The 22290-nt window shown below is 39.3% G+C and overlaps 1 protein-coding gene across 1 annotated transcript in view; it reads right to left on the reverse strand.

Annotated features, from left to right (window-relative positions):
• ABCC4 (ATP binding cassette subfamily C member 4) overlaps positions 1-22290 on the reverse strand; it is a 154296-nt gene that overhangs the window by 100102 nt on the left and 31904 nt on the right. Inside the window, exons 9-16 of the mRNA XM_009634600.2 lie at positions 21670-21774; positions 17172-17261; positions 16622-16813; positions 15023-15117; positions 14833-14919; positions 4318-4414; positions 2614-2829; positions 554-694 (exon numbers count right to left, since the gene is read on the reverse strand). Of these exons, the coding sequence (XP_009632895.1) occupies positions 554-694; positions 2614-2829; positions 4318-4414; positions 14833-14919; positions 15023-15117; positions 16622-16813; positions 17172-17261; positions 21670-21774 (1023 nt within the window). The remainder of the gene's footprint in view (positions 1-553; positions 695-2613; positions 2830-4317; positions 4415-14832; positions 14920-15022; positions 15118-16621; positions 16814-17171; positions 17262-21669; positions 21775-22290) is intronic.

Raw genomic sequence — 22290 nt, forward strand, 5'->3', positions numbered from 1 at the left:
TCTTCACGCAGCTTCCTCAGCTCACCATTTCCTTCAGTAAGTTTCAAAATCATTTTCCTTGTTTAAAAGTTCTTTTACATACCTGCTACAGTCTGCATTACACACAATATTTGCCTGTCCTTTTCCTCACTTTCTTATTCTGCTAAACAGTGACTCTCATTCTAGACATTCTCATAACCTGCACTATCAGCAGATGAGCTTTTCTTTTAACACTTCCGTCAGACTCCGTCCTCCCATATCCAGTAAATCTCTTTACCCTTCTCAACTGGAAACATACTGACTGTTCAGATTTGGTAAAAACTACTTTATATACCTTATGATTTTGTTCTCTGTCTCCAAAAATTGGACTGGCTTATAATTTCTGTGCCATGCTGCCAGTAAAATAATTATTTTATTGAAGTATTAAAACTGTTGAAATAAGGATCAGTGCAAGACCTCTCAGTGCTGTACCAAAACTCCATGCTGATAAACAGAGAAAAGAAAAGAAAAAAAAAAAAAAAAAAAGGCAAACCCCAAACACATTCAATATTATTTGCGGCTCCTGACAACTCACCTGTGCCAAAATATTGAATATTAAAAGTATAAAAATCACAAAGTAGTTTGCACCTGCAGTGAAATATTTTCTGTAAACCTTAAAGTTTATTTTTCCCTCAGAGCGACTCTCTTCTGGCACTGCAGCCAGTGCATTTTCAGCCTGAAAAAAAAAACAGAATAAAAAATATCAACCTTGCAGTTACAGCTTCAGCCTAAGCCACTTGAAAGTCATGGTTCAGAATTAGCAAACAATTAAATAAGGAGATAAAGAGATTACACATATAAAAACTTTAAATATCGGAACTATAGCTTTGACAAAAAAAATTAGTCTCAGTGCAGTAATACTGAAAAACCTATTCTGCAAAATGACAGTGAAGATTTTATTTTGCATTGCATCACAGAATATAAAATGACTCCATTTACAACCTGAAATATTTACTCTGACTGCTAAACCAGGTTTTTCTTTGCTTACATACTACCTTCAGTTATAACAGCTCTGGAGACTAAGGCCTTGACTCAGGAAACATTCGGTTTTCAGAATGCAAGCGTGTATAACCTTTCCTTTTCAGAAAAGTATTTAAAGTAAATACTTCTGCAAGTATGCACCAAAATCAATCAACATATGCCCAGAATAACAAATTACCCACAAAGTTCTAACCACCTCCTTGTAAGTACCAACAAAGCATCTGTTAATAGGGGAAACAAGTAAAACGACAAATGAGAAATCATACTAAGCAAAGAATGGGTGGGGGACACTGAAAGACAGAAAAGGAAAAAATAAGGCAGGCATAAAGAAGGTAAATAAACTATTCAAATAAAACAAATCATGTTGTTTTTTTTTTTTACAGTACATGTGATAGAAAAACTAGTGCCAGTTCAGTGGACACATAACAGTTGATTTTTTTTTCAGCAGACATGGCTGTACTGTAATCACCAGACCTGACTCAGATGTGAAAGGAGAAATCAATTCTACCTATTCACCTATAAAAGAAGAGAAGCATAGTTTGGTTTTTTTGTTTCTCCAGCCCTCCTGCCCCCATCCAACAGCTCTAATGCTGCTAAAAAGTTTGGCACACCTTTGTGGATTCAATAGGGGAGTCACTACTGGGACATGAATAATGTTAGATAAGTTTACTGGTTTACTGCTTTGAGGCATAAAACCATTCCTCCAAAAACGTATGAAAAATGAAAGTCTGTAGTAGTATTTTTTTTGTTTGTATCTCACTGCTTTTTATTACAGAAAAGAGAAAGAAGTAATATATACCCATAGCAGAAAGGTGGCAATCATCAGGGGGACACAGGGGTTACTTGTTCCACGGATGCAGTGCTGGCACAGGCCTAGCAGGGTTACAGGGCTCCTGCACTGTTCTGCGTGAATGCAAGCACACCAGCAGAAGGCCACATCTGGTACAGAAACCTTACGGCTGCTTTTGCACTGTGCAGATCAAGAGACAACGAGGCACCTGGAAGTCAAGCTGGCACCATACTAAGTGTTCTGTTTTCACCAACAGAAGGGCTGGGGAGACCAATGCAGTTGCATCCCAAGGTTAGCGCCCTCAGGGCCAGGCCAAGATCATGTGGGTACATTAATGCCAGCCATGCAAAGGTAGACTTTGCATAAGCCACTGCTTCGGCATGCACTTCCCAGAGCTCAGGATTTCAGAGGAAGTGTTCATTTGAGCTCAGTCCTGCCTGAACAGACAGAACCCACCTAATAAAGTGGTATTGGCCCTTTAAAGCACCGCTGTCAGAGGACAGGATGAAGGAAGCACAGTGCAGTGTCTTTGGACACCTACAGGAATGCTTCCTGCATCCAGCAGATCTGATGCTGAACCTGAACAAACTCACTCTGCTGGGTGTTCAAACCAGAACAGCACAGAGCTGTGGGATGCCTGCCCTCTGCAGCCCACGTGGCAGGACTGCCAGCCAAGCACTGTGCTAAGGCAGATCCACCACGGGTGAGCTCTCCCCTGCTAATGCAATCCAACAATCCCTGAAATTCAAATGCAGCAGGGCAAGTCCTTATCGCAGTTTAAGTTAAGACCAGAATTGAGACACGTCTATCCTTGGAGCACTCACAGGTGGTTGGTCCACTGCTCCGTCTTTCTGTGAGTGGACAGAAGAATCCTGGGACCAGACAGAGGACTCTGAGAAGGTTCGGCTCCGGACAGACTTCAGGTTGGGGGTTCCTGGAACTGACAGCTGTTCTACCTCTTCATCTTTTTTCAAAAGGGAAGCAAAGTCGACGCCAGATCTCAGGAACTCTGAATAGGTACCTTTCCCCACCATTTTACCCTACAATTAATATAAGCTTTGATTATCTTCATTATACACTTTCTGTAAAGGACAATTTTTCCTATCTAGCCCTGCTGCCTCTGGGGTTCTACAGTTGCTGAGCACACATCCCACTGCAGTAACTGAGCTGAAGCCTCTAACTATCAGCTGCTCATTTAGAAGACCAGAAACAAGCTCTTCACCCTCTGTCCAGTCCCCTCCTGGCAGCTAACCAGGCCAAGGAGCATATGAATGGGATGACAAAAGTCCCAGTTACAGCCAGGTGAGAATCACCTCCTCCAAGAAGCTGCGGGAGACAGCCATGCAGCTTTAGGACAACCTGTTGAACTACATACATAACCATCAGACTTTTTATATTACTCCAGGCTAGGGGTAAACTGTTTAGCCTGGAAAAAAAGGAGACCTTATCACCCTCTACAACTGCCTGAAAGGAGGGTGTAGTGAGGTGGGTGTCAGTCTCTTCTCCCTGGTAATGGGCGACAGGACAAGGGGAAATGGCCTCAAGTTGCACCAGGGCAGGTTTAGGTTGGAAATTAGGAAAAATTTCATCACTGAAAGGGTTGTCAAGCATTGGAACGGGCTGCCCAGGGAAGTGGTCGAGTCCCCATCCCTGGAGGTATTTAAAAGATGGGTAGATGAGGTGCAGAGGGACGTGGTTTAGTGGTGCGCCGGCAGTGTTAGGTTAATGGTTGGACTTGATGATCTTAAAGATCTTTTCCAACCTAAACAATTCCATGATTCTGTGATTCTAAACAGCAGCTTAATTTTCTGGTCCTCACAGAGCTCTACAAGGAACAACACACTCCATTTCCACACCTTTTAGAGCTCTATCACGAACTCTGTTCTAGAAAGCTACTGTAAACTTTAAAGAGATCTGAATGGCAGGAAAAAGTGTCCTTTTTCGCAACTTTGTGATACACCAAAAGTAATTTTGAAGTACTTCACCATCCAAAAAACTTAAAACCAAAACAAAACAGCTGAAGTTCTTGCATTTGCCCTCCATCCGTGAGTATCTGGTTCAACAAAGTTTGGAAGGAACCAGTTTCGCTGAAGGCCTGCTCATTCTCAAAGGTATCTGTGACCATTTCTCAGCCTTAATTTAAAAAAGGGACCAGTTGCAAAATCAACATAGTTCTTAATTCACACAAAAGTGTAAGAAGCAAGAATAAAAGCAAAGCAGTAACGTAGTCTCAAAATAAGTAATTTTTCACAGTATATTATACATATGTAAGACAAAAATCAGTATGTAAGATTACTTATATGCACGATAAAATTCAGAAAGATTTTTCAGGGAAGGTATTCTAGGAAAAATCCATGTATTTCATTAATAATTATAGATCTTTGAAAACATATGGTCCCTAGTAGACAGAAAATATGTTTACAAACCAAAAATAAAAATATTTAATGGTTCTTTATTTCATTCTTAGATTAAAAAGGATAATTAGAAAGTATGTGAGATGTAAAAGTATAAACAATGAAATCACTTACATCTTTTAAAATTAGAATCTGATTTGCAGCACGGAGATACTGCAACTGGTGAGTGACCAAAACAGAGATCTTCTGATGTAAAGCCTGACAAATACATCTGCAAAGAGATGAAAAAATTAATTAAAAGATGAAGTGTCCTAAAACATATTGACTATTTCTGGAAATTATCTTCTATTCAATTATAGAGTGTTTAAAGTAAGAAAAAAAAGATGCCCATGCTTATTAGATTTATAAAAATTACACTTAACAAACATGTTCCTTATTTAACTTCCTAAGTTTTCAAGGTAGGGAAAAGAAATTTCCTATTTCTGGTCTGGGGTGAAAGAGAAGGAAATATCTTTAGGACATTTCATTAAAGTTGTCTTAAGCATCCTCCTAACAAATGTACATGTCATAAACTGAACTGCAAAGAGGGTATTTAACAAAAATTAAACTAACAGAAAGCGAAAGCAGGGAAACATAACGTGGACAACTATGGAAAAACATAGCAAATAAAAGTAACTTCTTTGAGATGAGCTTTCAGAGCAACTGTAACAGGGAGCCACTGAGAAGTAAACAGTACTACTGATCTGAGCTACATCCAGGTATATATTGCAGTAGAGGAGCGAGATCCTTCAACCATCTCTGACCTTTTCCCATGGAATCAGGGCATACTTCCTTCTCCCATATCTTACCTGCTTACTCTAGAGGCTTCCCTAGAAGTTTAGGATTCAGAGAGAGAAGTGAAGAAGGGACTGGGCACACTAGAACCAGTCAGCAAGTGCAGTTCAATCCCATACAGTTTTAGCAGAAAAGATATCTGGTATCTTTCCAGCAGAGCCTTGAAAGGCTGGCAGAGCCAAAAAAAACCAACCCAACCCAAAAACACAGCAGTGGAGCCATGGTTTACAGGTGCAGAGGTCTGCAAGCATGCTGTTCATGTACAATGGGGACAGCTGAGTATCCAATGCTACTAACACTCTCATTGCTTTCATCTCCACAGTAACATAGCAGGGAGACAGACCCTTTGAGAGGATGCCCCTTTCTCAGCTACTTGCTATCTTAAGAAAACAGGGAAAACTGATACTGCTTAGAACTGAAGCATCCAGTGAAGCTGTATACATTAGCATTTTCCATTTGGATCAGGAGTGCCTTTTTGAAGATCATCTCCCAGTTGTCTCAACTCAATCTGCTGTTGCTCATACTGTTGAGTGATATTGGGGCCCATGAACTGAACTTCTAGACAAAACCAAGCAGGAAAACACACTTCAGTAGCCCCCCTCATCAGTATTCAGCTGATGAGGAATGAAGCCCACAGGGCCAGGCTGCAACCTGCTCAAAGCTGAATCTTCTGAACTGCACGGGGACCTCAGCACTGTGCATTTTTCTCCACAGATCTGCTCCTGTTGGGCTCATTTTTGCTAACATGCTAACCCCATTTGCTAACGTGACACAGGAGGGTGGCACTCAGGACAAAAAGAAAAACAAACAACCCCACTTCCCCCCCCGCCAATTCTCTCTCTCCATTCTCAAAAAAACCTCAAGCAAAACCACAGCAATCCAACAGTACAAATTCAATACAGAAATGCAAATAAGCAGTAAGGGGAGTAAAAAGAACATGAGCTTAACAGCAATAATATCATATTGCTTACTGTGTTTCATGCTACTCTGAGCAGCCTGATCTAGTTAGCAGTGTCCCTGCTCCTGCGGGGGGGTTGGACTAGATGACCTCTTGGGGTCCCTTCCAACCCAAAACATTCTAGGGAGCAGAGTACTATGAAATGGTTAATACTAGTACCAGCCAGCATAATTACATGCAGAAAGCATATTATCGTGTTCCAAATGAACTGTGCAGTAAAATTAAGTTAAAAGCAGTACTCTTCCTGAGAAAGTTATGTGCTTGCTATGCAGCATTCAAGAAGCAACTATAAACCCATGATGCCATTCTTAGGTGGCCAAGAGAACAGTTAACCAAGGTATTTGCAGCAGCATAACTATTTGAGCAGTTGCAACCATTTACACACCAAGCTCTTCATAGGAGTATTACTGTGCTGTGGTTACCGTCCACCCTCTGAGCAGTCACTGAAACAAGCCACATGGCAACTAGGGCACCAGCTGAAGACACGCAACAAAACATAGTCTTCAACAAAATCTGTCCAGAGAACTGGACAAAGATCAGAGAGGCTACAGGATATTTACTTGTCTAGCAGGAAAGCTGCCAAAAGAGAATATATCAGGTACACAGTGCGAAGAGATCTAGCTTTCCCTAACACAGTCCCACAGCCTACATACCACTTTGATCACTGAATTTTCTGTGTTCCAGATGTATGTCTAACAGCTTACTGGGACAAATGAGAAAATCCCATGGCTGAAAACCTTTAAATCCTGATCCTGAGTCATGGTGAGCCCACTGCACTTTAAGTTTGCGTTTGGAGGGGGAAAAAAAGAAGAGAAAAAAAACTGGCTTATCACAGCATCAGAGCAAACCAATTAGAACTGTCAGAGCTGTCAGCACAGCATCCTGAGTGATCTTGATCTCAGGAGAGAAGGCAAAAATGACCTCTGTGGAAATATAAATTTCCACTGATGCATCAGGTCACTCAATGGAGAATTTCTAAAAAAACAACAACTCTCGATTTGATGTCTATCTGGGTAGAAAGAAGCTAGCTGAATAGTTTGTTGATAACAGGTGAGTAGAAAAATTGTTGTCACAAGTCACTGGCATGAGCACAGGGAGGAAAAATTGCAACAAAGAGCGTATACTTAGATCTATTACAGGGTTAAACAACTCACTGCTCAGACAGCTCACTAGAAAATTTTGCCATTTAAAATACTCTATCATCATGAAGCACAGAAGTTGCAAAACTAGTAAAATACTAAGTATATACTTAACATCTGTTTCAAAACATCAAATTACTTGAGCTTTATGTTCAAAACCTTTTATTTATTTATTTATTTTTTAAAATATTCTCTCTCCCTTTTGACAACATCTATTCTGCAGTTTACAGTGAGCATTAAGCTTGTATGGTGCCTTGGCTGCCATAAAAGACTGGAACCAGAGTTCACAGAGAGGCTCAGCAAAACCAAATGTGGTAAAAGGGCTGGTTGGCTCCAAGAGCTCACTGAATTCTTAGTAGTGAAAACTTGGTATTGTCTTAGAACTGAGAAAAAAAAAAAAACCAAAACAGTCCATAAATGTTTATGGTTTTAACTGGTTCACTAAGGCTTAGTTTCATTGTACCTCTACTTTTAGCAATACTGCTCTGTGTAGCTGAAGAAAAGCAACCATCAATTCTAGGTGAAACACCAGCTGACAGTGTCTCCCTTTCTTACTGACAATGCAGAGAATCCAGGGAAAGCCTGCCTCAATGGGGGACATACCTGCTCCAAGGGCTCAGACATCTGCTAGAGTACACCCAGAACTGCCACCATCTTTTTACTTGTTTAAAACCCCGCAAAGTTCACCTTCCTTGTGCTTCTCTGTTGTTCTCTCGAGGGGCATACTCTGTTAGTTAGACTGGGGGCGCTTCTAACGCATGACAGCAGGATGAATTACTGCACAAAATGCAGTTCCCATTGCCACATTTATTATATACAAATACACAAGCGCAGGCAGACACACACACACAGCCAGAAGAGACATGGACAGAGAAGACCCAAAGGTTCTTCAGCCTCTTCTGCACAAGGAAAACGCGGATGAAGGGATTATGAAAGTTGCACCCCTTTCCCCAAGTAAAAATCAACTTAAACTTAAACCATTCCTGACAGATGTTGGATAGGTTGTTCTGTATGTTCATTTAAAGCTCAAGAACAGACATTTCAACATCCTTGCAAATGTATTCCAGGGGCTAGCTACCTTTACCATTATTTTTTTTTTGCCTCTAAAGGCCAAGTTTACATCTTCTGGTACAATTTAAATGCACTGCTTCCTGGAGGACAGTAGATCAGTTTATACCTGTGTGCAGAGTTGCTTTACACATTAAGTCTCTCTCTTTCATGCCTCTTTTTTCCTTCAGACCCCAAAAACTAGAATCCCCCAAATCCTTTTTTCCCCCCTTTTCTTTTAAGTGAGAAATAGTTTTCTTCCACCCCTCCCCAACACCCAAATGCTCTTGATGGGCTACACTGGAGTCTGAAGCTGGTCTACATTTTTTTGGCCTGCACAAAATTGAAACATTCCAGTTGAGACCTTACAGGTACAAAACATAACAGGAGGATTACTTTACCTGTACTGCCTGATACAGTACTGGTCATAAATCCCAGGGTGTAGTTTCCTTAACAAGATCATGAATCGCTGTCTCATACTGGATTTGTGATCTACCCAATCTGCACCTCCTTTTCCATAAAGCTGCTGCACTACTGATCCCTGCTCATTTTATGTTCATGAAGTCAACACTTTGCACTTATCCCTGCTGTGTGCATCTATTAATTCACACCCTGTAACCAAGACTTTCTAAATCCCTGGCTGCCTCCAGAACTGCCTGAATCATTGCCTGGTTTTCTATCACCTGAAAACGTAGCATCAATGACTTTTGTTCAACATCACAAATACCAAACTCGGGATAGATCTCTCCAGAAATTACACTCTTCCAATTCAGCAGAGATAAACAGTATTTTAAGTTAGCAAACCTAAGTAACAGTATAGTATCATCCATTTAAAAAGCCCATTGCACTTTGACAGCAAAAAAAAATTAGCTTGAGCTTTGGTACTGCAGAGCATGCAGCAAAAGACACTGAGAAAGGGGCCCACAACACCACAGTGCTCCTCTATGCAGAGGTAGTGCTTTGGCGCTTCCATGCATACGAATCCTCATTTGTTCTTCCTTCTCTATCAGGTTTTCTTTTCCTTGAGACAAGTTGTTCTTTAATCTTTTTTAAGTTTTTATCTCCAAGAACCAGCTTTCTTTCACCTCTGCAAAGTGTCTCTTCTTTAATGATTCCATTTTCTTCCTTACCATTCTTTTTGCCTCTCCTTTTTGGAAGTTCACATGCAAGTTTAACTTTACTCTAGTTAATACTTACATTCATTTCAATGGAAATAACCACTGAGATGAAATTAAAGCAATGCAGAAGTGCTCACAGGCATAAAGCCTTTGCTATATTAATTTACTTACTACATTTGCTTTCCTCTCCTTTCCCTTTAAATGTAAGTGGCTTAGGGAGAACAATCTCCCAGGTGGTTTTGTAGATTTCAGAGTTTACAAAATTTCACCAAAAAAAACCCCAAAACCTGCTGTGGTATGTTTGTCAGAGACAAAACCCCCACACCTATTTCTACAATGCTGTTTCTATTTCTATACTTTTCTTGTTAATCATTTATCTCCATCTCATAACAAGTCCCAGCCTCCACCAGGCTAATGTGCAAGGACAACTGTTCTGGCATAAAATAAAGGTCCACAAAATCCATTTCCCTCTCCCAGGTGCCAGCGACCAGTGGATGGCTGGAGAAAGTATATAAGCGAACATGTAGTGATTCTTCCTTTGGTACACATTTCCAACTTCCAGAGTCCATATATTAGGGACCGTTTGAGCCAGAGATCTTAGTGTTCAAGTAGCTCTTCATGAACTTTTGCTACATGAATTTGCATACTTCCCTCTTGAGCCCATTTCTGGTTTAGTATTCAAAATACTGTTCTACAACTGCACCCACAGACCACTAAAGCACAAAACTACACTGGGGTTCTGCAAGTGGGGTTTTTTTGCTTTTATATCGCATGTTTAAAAAAAAAAAAAAACCAAAAACCAAACCCACACACATTTCTGTAAAATTTTTACAGTTTTTTTTAAACACACAACGTACAGTGATCACACTTATGCCTCTCATGTTCTGGAAAAAAAAACAAAAAAATCCAAACCCCAAGAAACATTACTACAATATAGTGATACCTTTTAAACATATTCCCTAAAATAAACACAACAAAGCTCAAGGAATTTCAATTGTATCACCTAAATGTCAAGGTATAACTAATACATTTTTAAGAGCAACACCTGTAATACAAAAGAAGAGGCACAAGGCATTCAAGTTTGCTCAGTACTTCTCATAAGGGCTGTAACCACTGTAGTGGTATCAGCAGCATAATGAGCATGGAGCGGGTGTGAAACACAAAGTGGGAAGCCTTAGAGATATCCCTGATTTAGAGAGATCCTGCCCAAAAGGGAGCAGAGTGAAATCATTAAATTTACACACCAACTCCCCTGTACACCTGTCATCAGTGGACAAAGCGTGTAATATGCATATGCCTTTAAAAACAGCACTGACAAGTACACACCAGGGTTATCTTTGCTTGGTTCCTCTGACACACCGTGTGTCTGTAATCCCCCTACAGAAAACGAGACCTTCTAGCTTTTATCTGCTAGTTTTACAGGACTGATGAGTTCCGCTTGCTTTTAATTACCTACACCAACATAATAGCGCTTTTTCCTCGAAGATCCAACATTTCAGGAGATCTATAAGCATACCCCACTTTGAGAGATATGAGACTAGAAGCATTCATGGACTCCTAAGGGTTCCAAAAATCAAATTACTTTAAACAGACAAAGTAAATATTCAGATCTGTATATCTAATTAAAAAAAAAAAAATCCTTTTACTCATTTTCCCTACTTCATTTTGCTTCTCCCCTCAAACACTTCTGGGGCTTACGTAACAATGCACTGAGGAATTCAGGATCTCTTAATCCATGCACTTCACATGATGGAATTTCCCGCTTTCCTTTGTCACCAGTTCAATTCTTCCTCACTTTTTTCTGCAATTAGAAAGGACACCTTTGCTACAAAACCATGCCTGCTCCCTTCCCTCTCTTGCAGAGGAACACTCAGTTACCTCAGATGGCAATGGAGAGACTTTATCTTTCAGGACACCTGGTCAGCTTGCCAGGTGACTCTCTGGTCAGCCTCAACATATGATTATCCCATGACCCACTGCCCAGTTACATGTCCCTTGAATTCCTACAGGAGGCCATCGCCTCATACCAAGGTGCTCCATCTGAATAGATGCTGAAGTTCATTACTGTGCTGCGATAAATGCCGTGATTTCTTCTGCAGCTTTTTTTCTAGTTCCAGAGGCAAAACTGAGAGAAAAAAGACAAATGATCATACATTCAAAACAGCCTCCTCCTAAAAAAAAATAAAATAATAATTGCAGAATTCTGTTTGGTAGTAGAAATGATACACCTGTGCATACCACTCTCAAGTATCATCACAACTTTAGGTCTGATTTTAAGAGAGTCCCAAATTGTCCTGCAATTCTGTTTACTCTCACAAGCACAGAGGAGGAATAGAAAGAAATCAGGCTGATCGCCAGCTGAGACGGGCATACAGCTCCTGTCACTGGAAAAGATACAAGGGAAGAACAATACCCAGAGAAGAGCATCTGTCTCAACAGACTAATGAAATATAAATCTCACTCTTAAAACCACCATTTTTGAGTCAGTATCACTGATGGGACAAAATTTCATTTCTATCCAAAGGTGATCTGAAACCATACAATCTACAGAAATATGTTTTAAAAGATGCACAGGGAGAGCAGGAAATTTCTTGGGGTCCTAGCATGACTGAAGGATTTTCAGAACATCACAGGCTATTCCAAACATCATCATACAAGCAAAGGTGCTACCATATCTGCATGGCTGTCCCTCATTTCAAAACTAGAGGTCTCAAAATACCACATGCCTTAGAAGTTAATTAAAAGCTATTTTTATTTATATAAATATATATAAATATATGCATATTTTCATATACACACGCAAATATATACAAAACCATAGAACTATACTGGTGCCCCCCCCACTGGAAAAAGGCTGAAGCATGCCTACTATTAACTACCAAGAGAAGTCACAGGAAAAGAGGCTACAAATAACACACGACTAGGGAATATCCAGTTTATACCTTACTAGGCCCCAAGGAATCTGACCAGAAGAGAGGAATTCATTGGAAAACTGGCTTTATCTGCTCCATCAGCCACAGAACAACTTGTCTGTATTATGGAGAAATTCTTAAGAGACACAATCCCTTATTAATAATATTGTGGACTGTTTTCCCACTGGAGCTGTGATACTCACGTTCTTTCTCATTTGAAAAGTATTTATATATATTTAAACTGTTTGCTGCACTAGCTGATCAGAACAGGGAGAAGCAGCAAATGTAACGAACCAACCATCCACAGACCATAGCTTCAGGGAATTACTAGGAACATGCCTATCTTTAGATGTAAACACACAGACTAGACACTTCTAAAAAAATTAAATATTAATATAGAATTACAAGGCGGGGGGGGGAAGAGTGAGTGAATATCCATTTCAGGTTCTCATTAAAGAACACCCTGTTTCTTCCATCTTGTCCATTGTTTTATGCCTCGCGGTTTGGACTCCCGGGGCCAGCTTGTATGAAGTGGTGTCTCGGACATTCCTCAGCACCGCATTCTAAGAAATCATTCTTGCCCAAGTGCTCTCTCTCTTCTCCACATTTCTAGCACCATGCAGGAAGCATTAAAGAACATGCCCTCCCTCATTTTTCAAAGCAAGCTACTGAACATAACACTCTGCCCACTACCCCCAGCGCTTTTTATAGCTGCCATGAAGACCTCAGAAGACAACTTCTGCTTGTAAAAAAGCCCTCCCTTAAGATCTTGAACAGGGAGGCGTTGCTCAGTTTGCCTTGCCACTATTACTCCACCCCGTCCATTTTCTCCACAAAATGCTTTCATTCTGCTTTTATCCATTTTGCTCAAACTGATCTAGAGTTGGGGAGGAAAAGTAAATGAAAGTAAAGGAAGAACCCCAGCTAGTTTCCAGAGTTTCAAATTCTCTGAGATAATCTCCTCATTCCTCCTCATTTCCACACATTTATCAGCGCAACACACACTGTGCTAGCAGAGCAATGGTTTCTAGCTCCTTTATGGGTTTTGCACATACAAAAAATTCAGACTTCCAGTTTTGCAGTAGGATGTAGATGCTCCCAGTGTCACAGCTAAAATACAAAGTAGAATAAATTGAAGAGGCAACCCGACCTTTGCAAGGCACTACTGTACTTTCCCGTCTTCTTCTTTGTGAAGAGACTTTACAACATAAGGGAGAGACAGGTTAACTGCTCAGGTGGGTGCACTTCCAGAACTCAGACACCGACACAGTCAGATGCTGGAGTTCTAGAGTGATCTCGTGCAGAAACAGAAAAGCAGCAGCTAAAGACTAGATAGCTTCAACAGGCATTAAAGGAATTTGATAGAGTATGTGAACTATGGAAGTAATGAACTCCATCTATCAGTTGTGGCAGGTGAAAATGATCCTGCATAGAAGAATGAACATAAAGCCTATGCATCATAAAACTCTTACTCCATGCTGGCTGACGGAAACAAACAGTAGCCATTTGAAGAAATCAATAAAATAAAACAAAATGTTGATGGGGTTTCAGATCTCCAGATTTGAAACTGCAAACATCACTAGGATATATAATTTTCAAATTTAGATGCTAAAAGCTTCCCCACGTGGGGAAAAAGAACATGCACGCAATGCTAGTCAATGCAAATTCTATGACCATTTCTGCAAGACAAGTGTTTATGATTGTCTAGGGGTGGAGAGGAGGGAACTACAGTAAAACCAGATCAATTCATGTATTTAGAGTGTGACATTTAAAGGATGCAAGTATGCTCAAAAAAAGTTCTCATTTAAGACTTCAACCAAAGCCCACTGAATTCAGTCAATGGAATTTTTTTCCTACTACTTCTAATAAATTCTAGACTGTACCTTTTGATACTGAGAGGCACAGGCTATGAAGAAGGAAAGACAAAACACCAGCTGGGAATAACTGGATTATTCTCATACTCACTATGTGCCATAGATTAGGCAGTTTGAAAGAAGAGAGAGACAGAGAACACGAGATTTATTGAGAAGGGAACTTGACTTTTAATGAACACTCTCCTGTTTCTTTCAGGAACAGGGGAAGGTCCAATCTCTCTCTCTTTCATGGTAAGAGCTTGTACATTCTCTTTTCCCCTCTTTCTGCTCTCCAGAGTCTACTCTGCAGGCCATAGTTCCCTGTTTCCCTTTCCTGAGAGAAATTTCAACCATTCAAGAACCAAAAAGAAAAATTATTCAAGAATCTAAGAGAGTTCTGTCCTTTTCTTTAGCCACTTGAATGAAGTGCTTATTATTACTCAGATAAAGCTGCAGAAAACTAAAAAGTGATTTAAAATCCCACCCCATATTATTCTTCACTCAGTACTAACATTCATAAGCCCCAATACGCATACATGAAATCTGACATTTTCCTCAAGAAAATGGCATGTATTCCCTTAAGAATAATTCTAGTATCTTCAAAACAGATTTTTACAGGGTTTTTATAGATAAAGAACAAAATTAAACACACAGAGAAAAAACTGTACAACTTCCATCTATACAAAATAGAGGAAAAATAAATGCAGAAAGTGTATGCATTAAGTTTTGTCAAGAGATCCACCTCCCCAAAAATGCTTTCTCAAGTTTTTCTAGAAGGAATTAGAAGATAACAATTGTATTTTAAATTAAAATAAAGCAGTAACGTACTTTTCAAACAAATGTCTTCCAACTTCAGCATCTACTGCACTCAGTGGATCATCCAAAAGATAGATGTCTGCATCTTGATACACAGCTCTAAAAGGTTTAAGAAGTCAGCATTACAAAGTCTTACATTTGTTTACTTAGTCACTAAAGTCTGACAATTTGCAAAATTTTAGAAACAGCAAAAACCACTAGCCTGGCCAGATTTACACGGGCCTTCTGTCCCCCGCTCAGCGTAGCTCCACGATCTCCTATTACTGTTAGGTCACCATTTGCCAATAATTCCAAGTCCTGTGAATGTGAAAGAACAGATAATCATTTTAACTTCAAAGACCAACAAAGCTGCTTCAACATAACATTTTCTTATTTGAAAAGTATTAACTTATCATCTCATATTAAAATACAAGGATACATACTAAATGAAATATCTGCAGTCACTTTATGACTTTGTACCTTCAGCAAAGGACAATTAAGAAACCAAGAAAAATAGGTGAGATCTTGAAGTTCAGTTTTTCTACAGCTTTGCCATAGGGAAGTGTACTACCATTCCTGGTGTTACAAGGAATATCTGCTGGTGATTCAAGAAAATCAAACTAAAATTAAGAATTAAAAGTGTAATTTTTTTTTTTTTTTACTAGAACAAAATGAGCTGTCACAATAAATAAAACTGAACTATTATCAGTAAATTATCTTCCATTTGCCAATGTCCCTAAGAACTGCATTGCTTTTATTCTTACTGCAATGTATCCAAGAGAAATAACCACAAGCATTCATCACACAAATTTGGTTAATTTGCAGGGCTTGGGACTACGAGCAAGAGAACAAAATTATACAGTGTTTTATGTCATATTACTGTATTTCCCAGGCAGGAAAATATAAAACATATTTTGAAAGTTTATTCACAGCTTTTATAAGATACATAAATTTGAAAGAAAACTATGAAAGCAAGTCTACCATCAAATATGAAGTGGGGTTTTTTTAAATGCAGTTTGCTGTCTTTTAAAGTCACTAAAACCTGAAGTTTAGACAACAGCATATGACTGAATATCAGCAGAAGATATTAAAACTCCATCTACCATGTGTAAAAACCTTGCAAAAACATTTTCATCACGGTAACCATCTGCTTTTCACCTGTGTCTCTGCTGACAGGAGTATCGTAACATGCTGCATAAAACCTTTTTAGCTGCCAAGCAAAATGTCTGTTTCTTGACAAATCTGGCTTAATCCTCTTCTATATCTCATGTCACAAACTCCTTTGCACACAGACCTTTCAAAAATATTTTTTCATGAAACTACTTGGGCTCAGCAAGTTCTCCAATATATAGCACTAAGGTTCTTTTGATAGCCGTCAGCAATGCATAATACATGATATACATTATCTTTATTTTTAAAAAACCACATAGGATATTTATAAAATGGAAGTCACAAATAACGCTAGCTTGATCATGTGTTTTCCACCTTTTAATTGCATTTACACACACACCTACCATAATACCAGTGAAAAGGGCTAAACGTGATTATGAAATTAAATAATTGGGAATAGCCTTTTCCAAATTTGTCTGTGCTTCACATAAGCTACACCACCCTCTAGTGAAAGTTTTAGGAATTACAAGAATATGCTTACACACACATGTCAAAAATAATTACACATATTTCTGTTAAGCGATAGGATTTATTTCACATGCTACTACTAATAATAAAATCTATATATTATATATTACAGCACATTCCACAAGTCTGAAAGAACACTCAGATAAAGATCATGAAAATAAAACATACAAAGAGAAAACCATACCTTTTTAAGAGCACAGACTTTTAAAACTTTTTCATATTTTTCTTTCTCATATTCCTTGTCAAACAGTATATTACTTCTTACTGTACCAGAAAACACCCAAGGCTGCTGAGAAACATAGGCAATTCTTCCAGTAACGTTTATCAAACCTTTATCTTTAGGCAGCTCACCAAGCACAGCACTTAAAAGTGAAGACTGGAAAAAATTAAAAAAATAAAATAAAAATTGAAAAGTTTGATTGCATTAAAGACATCACAGAGATTGAACAGTGTTTACTGGCACAATGACCTGTTTCACTCTGTCACTCAAACTACTGCTTACAGCAGAAGAGCTGTACCCTTTACATGCAGCCAAGAAGCAATGTAGAAAGTACTGTTTAACGCCGGACCACCTCCTCCCCACCTCCAGAAGGATATCTGCCTTTCTTGAATGCCAGTATTTTGATGTGAAGTGTGTTACTATACGCAGAAAGGAACCGTTCATTTTCAAATTTCTAGTCATGTTTAACAGACTCATAAAAACCCCACAGAATGGAGTAAACATTAAGACTTACTTTTCCAGCTCCTACAGGACCAATCACAGCCAGTAATTCCCCTCGTCTGACAGTAAATGAAAGTTGTTGAAGTGCTGGGCTTTCTAAACTCTATGGATTTGAGAAAAAGTTAGGCTTCCTCAGTAGTGAAATATGCACCATCAAAACAACTCTTTAGAAACAGAAAACACTGCATGTAAATAACTATAAATTAGCAACCCATATGCCCACCATTTTTTCAGGCATACAGTTTGCCTCTTCAGCAATTCACAGACACTTCTGAAAGACCCTGGATCCTTCACCTAGATCCTACCAGACAGATAAAAAGGGTGTTAAAGGAAGACGGAACCTAAAGGCAGCAGAAACAGCGCTTCCTCAAGGCCCATGCGTCCTCGCTGCAGCTCAGCTCAAGGCAGGGATGGCAGCCTTGGAAACAGGAGCTCTCTGCTGGCCATCGCACCGGCGTTCACGGCTCCAGCACGGCATGCTCAGCGACTCCAAGTAGCCAGACAAATGCTGGAAAAAGGGAGGGTTGAGAAGCTCTCTTGGAGCCCCAGGAAAGCCAGGTCTGTTTGCTCATGTCAAGGCTCTATCCAAAGTGAAAACAGAAAAATGCTCTTTGATTTTACACAACTTGCGTATCGTGGATTCTCAGAGACTTTCCACGGACAATATAGTGGGCTATTTGTGCGAAAATACACTATGATGCTAGGATTGTTTGTCTAACATTCCTTTTTAGTACGCCTATCCTTTATGTTGCACTGCTGATAAAAGCTTATTTCCCAACATATTTTGCACCTCTCCTATCAAGGTTGTAAAAATGTCTATTTCTTGTGAAAAGAAAGGATGCTCATGTCTTTAATACCTATGCTAAACCGCAATTCCTAAGGGCCTGGTGCAGTTCCCTTCTCATTAAAGCAAAACACCCTTGTAACAGGATCTGCCTTTACATGCCTTTACATGCATCTTAGACCACACTAAGCATGACTGACACTAAAATGCAAACAGGAAAAGATACGCATTTAAAAAAAAAAAAAAAAAAAAAAAAAAAAAAAAAAAAAAAAAAAAAAGAAGTATTTCTATTAAAAGACCAAATGAAAACCCAGCTTTAAGCTCCAGAAAAAAAGGTAAAGAATATCTGGTGTACCTCTTAAGAGCTTGCAGAGTGCTTAAAATCTCAAGCCACACTTTGAAGCTCAAGAGGCTGAAGAGGCCATCACCTAACCCTGCACAAACGATTCCGTATGACCAAGTTCTGGAACTGCAAAAAGGGGAAGCTTGAAACTCGTTTCAAATTACTTGGGAGAGTCACAGGTACAGTATCCATCCATACCTCTGATGGCTGGGAGAGCTGGGCTAACACACACGCGTCCACACATGCCAGGAGAAATACTCGGTTAGGCAGCACCGTACCCAGAGCTCGCAGCTGCACGTCCCCCATCACAGCTCCCACCTCGCAGAAGCACCTCAGGGTTCACACGAAATCAGAGTCGCACTGCGAGAACCCAAACTCGTCCGCGTTGTGCAACTCTGCAAAACTACTTTTGTTGCTATTATTAATTTCCACAAGGTGGCATCAACGGGGCTTTTTTCCTTTCCTCCACCCCCCCCCCCAATCAGTATTTTACCATGAATTTGATTCCTCGGTCCAGAGTACACAGCTCAGGTGCTGAGCTAGTGCTAAGGTCAGGGAAATTCTGCCAACTTATGGCAGCCAAGGCTTTTTTTCTTTCAACGCAAAGTTTGTAGGAAGAGAAAATAACTCTTAATAATCAATTAGTCTATATGGAAAAAGTAAATAAGCATTGAGACACAGGCTTTTCTTCAGACCTCTTGAGGTTGTGCTTCTGCATTCACAAAAGCGCAAAGATATTTTCTCCCATGCTCAGGTTTTTTAAAAAAATATAGGATAAGAGCCTAAAAACAGTATAGAAAATTTCAAAAAAGTTTTTAAACTATTACCCAAATATTATATACTAAATCAATGTTGTAAGATATCATAGACCCTATACAAAAGCAGTAATGCAAGCAAACAGCATGGCCACAAATACCTAAGGGGCACGGTATTTTTGCAAAACAGCACTCCTTATAATTAAAGACAATTTGTCCTGAATTCATCACACCTATTTTTAGGCACTAAACTGAGGAACTTAAATTAGAGCACAGACTAATATTACAGCTGAGTTCATCTGACAGCTCATTACCACAAATGTCCCAGCTCCCCTGTGCCCTGTCAACTATCTGCGTCTTCCTTTCTTCTGCCACTTGCTCTTGCCTAACCTTGCAGATGGGCTGTTCATGGGGTTCATCTATCAGAAAACAAATCACATCAAAAGTGATTCATTTTCTATTGCTTTATCCCTCTGAACTGGTTCACCACAGAGTTGTACATACAAGCATTAACACCAGCACAAGGAGGGGAACAGAGACACAGCACACAAGGACAGGAGGACACAAAAATGATCCTGTCGGGGGCAGCAACTCCTTAGGTGAGCTTGGGCAGACCTTACACGTCCTACAGTCAAGAGGAAGAAGCAATTCATCCCGTCGAGAGGATACAGATATCATATATTGCACAGAAGTACTATACTACTCAGGCTCCTCATTTAAGTGACTAAAATTACAAGGGATAAATTTGGCCTCTGTTCAAATGTTTGAATTTTAAATCTGAAGTTTGCTCAGTTGAGCAGACAGACTGTTCTGTAAACTCGAGGCACATCAGTAAAAACCCACGTTGAAGAATCCCTAGTCCCATGCTGGTATTAGACTAGCCTGTGGGACTCAAGATAATGCTTGCTAGTAAAACAAGAGTGTGACCATGAATTAATTGGTTTTGTTTATCTTTTGATAAACTGTAATACACCATGTTAGGTTGTTTTCCTGAAAGTCTAGCTAATAATCCCTTTTTTACTTCCAGCGATTTTGGATTTGTGGGTTGTTGGGGTTTTTTAGTATCTCTTTTGGCTCACAATCTTTAAAAATAAAAAAATTATCATCCAGCTGTACAGTGTCTGTACAGAGATCCAAAGAGTCCTGAGGAGCCTTGTCAGGGTAGCAAGCTAAGTTGGTTACCTGACAAAGGATTGCATATTTTTATTGTTCCTTTTATAACTTCTCTCTCTCAGAACTCATCATCTTTTCAGTGAGCAACTCTACACAATTATTTTGCATCACTGAAGGAGTACATAAGAGAAACGTTCTGAACAGCTCTTAATGGTTCTGCGAGAACTATTCTTCTCCCATGCACACTGCAATTAAATATCAAAAAGAAAATTACATTAACAGTTTTGTGGGTGGCTTGTTGGTTTGGGCTTTTTTTAAATCAAAAGGAAACCAGTAATTCCAGTCATACTGCCCTGCTTTATGCAATATAAACAACTCATGGGGGGGAAAAAAAAAAAAAAAAAAAAAAAAAAGGTGTTTTATGGGCATATTATGCAACTATTTCCTATAAATTGTTAACAGCAGTACCAATGTTGGTTTGGGAAGACAACAAAGACTAAGAAACACATTCCATTTTGTATTAGAATGTATATTCGCCATTAAGTTTTTTGTATCAATTAATTTTTTAAAATTTATTCAGTGTCTCAGAAAGATTTATGTCACAGAGACAACTCTGAGAAAGTAAAGCACAATTATACAGCAATTTTCTTTTGTAGCTGAGTAGAAGTAGTAGGTAGATCCTCACATATGTTTTCACAATTTGTCTTCCCTGGGAGACAGCACATGTAGGGGAAGTGGGTATATAAAGGGAAACACATGACATGTCATATTTGCATGACATTTATATGCAACATTCCTTTTTTAGACCTTCCTGCATTTCTTATGGAGACTGAAGCTTCCCTTGTGCAAGGATACTGGCAGCTTGTAACAGCTCCAACAATTCATCACAAATTGTTGCTGACCATAGCAATTGCAGTTTTAAAACAGAAACAACAGTCAATCTTTGCCTTTCTTTCAGAAAAGGTTACATAATAGATTTATCACCTGCGTATTGTCCCTTTTTCTAGTCATTTTGGTGGGTTTGGTGCATTTTAAGCAGAGAACAATTTGTAGCTGAACAGTCTCAATTAAAATACACAGTAACAAACATGTGTAGACTAGTCTCTAAAGCTTTCAAATCTGTTATGAGAAGTATAATATTGTACTGGTTATAGACTAATGGACTGATCAGCATTCAGTTCACAGGAAAAAAAGCCACGCGCTAAGGCCCACCTTACTGTGCTGCCTGTCCCTAATTCCAAGTTAAGGATCTCAACTACAATACAGTATTTTTTAATAACAAGAGATATTTTCACACAGAAAAGCACAGACTTTCATTTAGTGTAATATTCAGGAATAGCTACTTTTAAGTTGTATTTGATAGTGTTTTCAGTACTATTCTACAGAGTTAGCTTAACATACTAAAAGGATTCTCATATACAAAAGATGGAATAAAAACCATCACAGACACACTGCTTTTTAGACTTCAAATGCCTGTAGCGCCAATATACTTTACATTTAGTAGAAGTAAATTTACCTTATCCCAAGAGCAAGTCAAATCCTGAACATGAAGAATGGCATTCTCGTTATTACCATGCAGTTGTGGCTTGAAGTGTGAGACCTCATCAAGTATCAGAAAGTTCTGCAATAAAAGAAAAGCATAGGATATTGCCTATTGTGAGACTGAGAGTAGGAAAGGAACCCAGGCACATGTTTTTGGAAGCAGCGTACAGAACATGAATTACGGGGGGAGAAAACCAACCACAAATTGATCAAGGAATTACATTTCCAAAGCAACACGCAACTCCTTCAACAGCGTACCTCTAACTAACTAGCTGTTGTTGTGTACCTCTAAATAGCTGTTGTCGTGTCCCCCCTGCAAAAGTAAAGATTTAATAGCATAAAAGTACAACAGGACTCTTAACAACCACCTGCTCAATAAAACAGAATTCCTGAAGTAGATGGACCTTAACCTGCCCTGTCTTTTCATTGAAACACTGGCAAATCATACAATCCTTTGACTCCCTCTTCCCATGCACAAGAGGTGACACCCTCACTGCAACACCTTATGGTGTTGCTTTGATGGTAAAGGCTTATGTTGTTTCGCTCAGAAGAACAATGAGGACATGGTAAGAAGCTGTCCACTGTCCCTGTTAAG

This window comes from Egretta garzetta, unplaced genomic scaffold, assembly GCF_000687185.1.
Source record: "Egretta garzetta isolate BGI_Z169 unplaced genomic scaffold, ASM68718v1 scaffold442, whole genome shotgun sequence".
Lineage (NCBI taxonomy): Eukaryota > Metazoa > Chordata > Aves > Pelecaniformes > Ardeidae > Egretta > Egretta garzetta.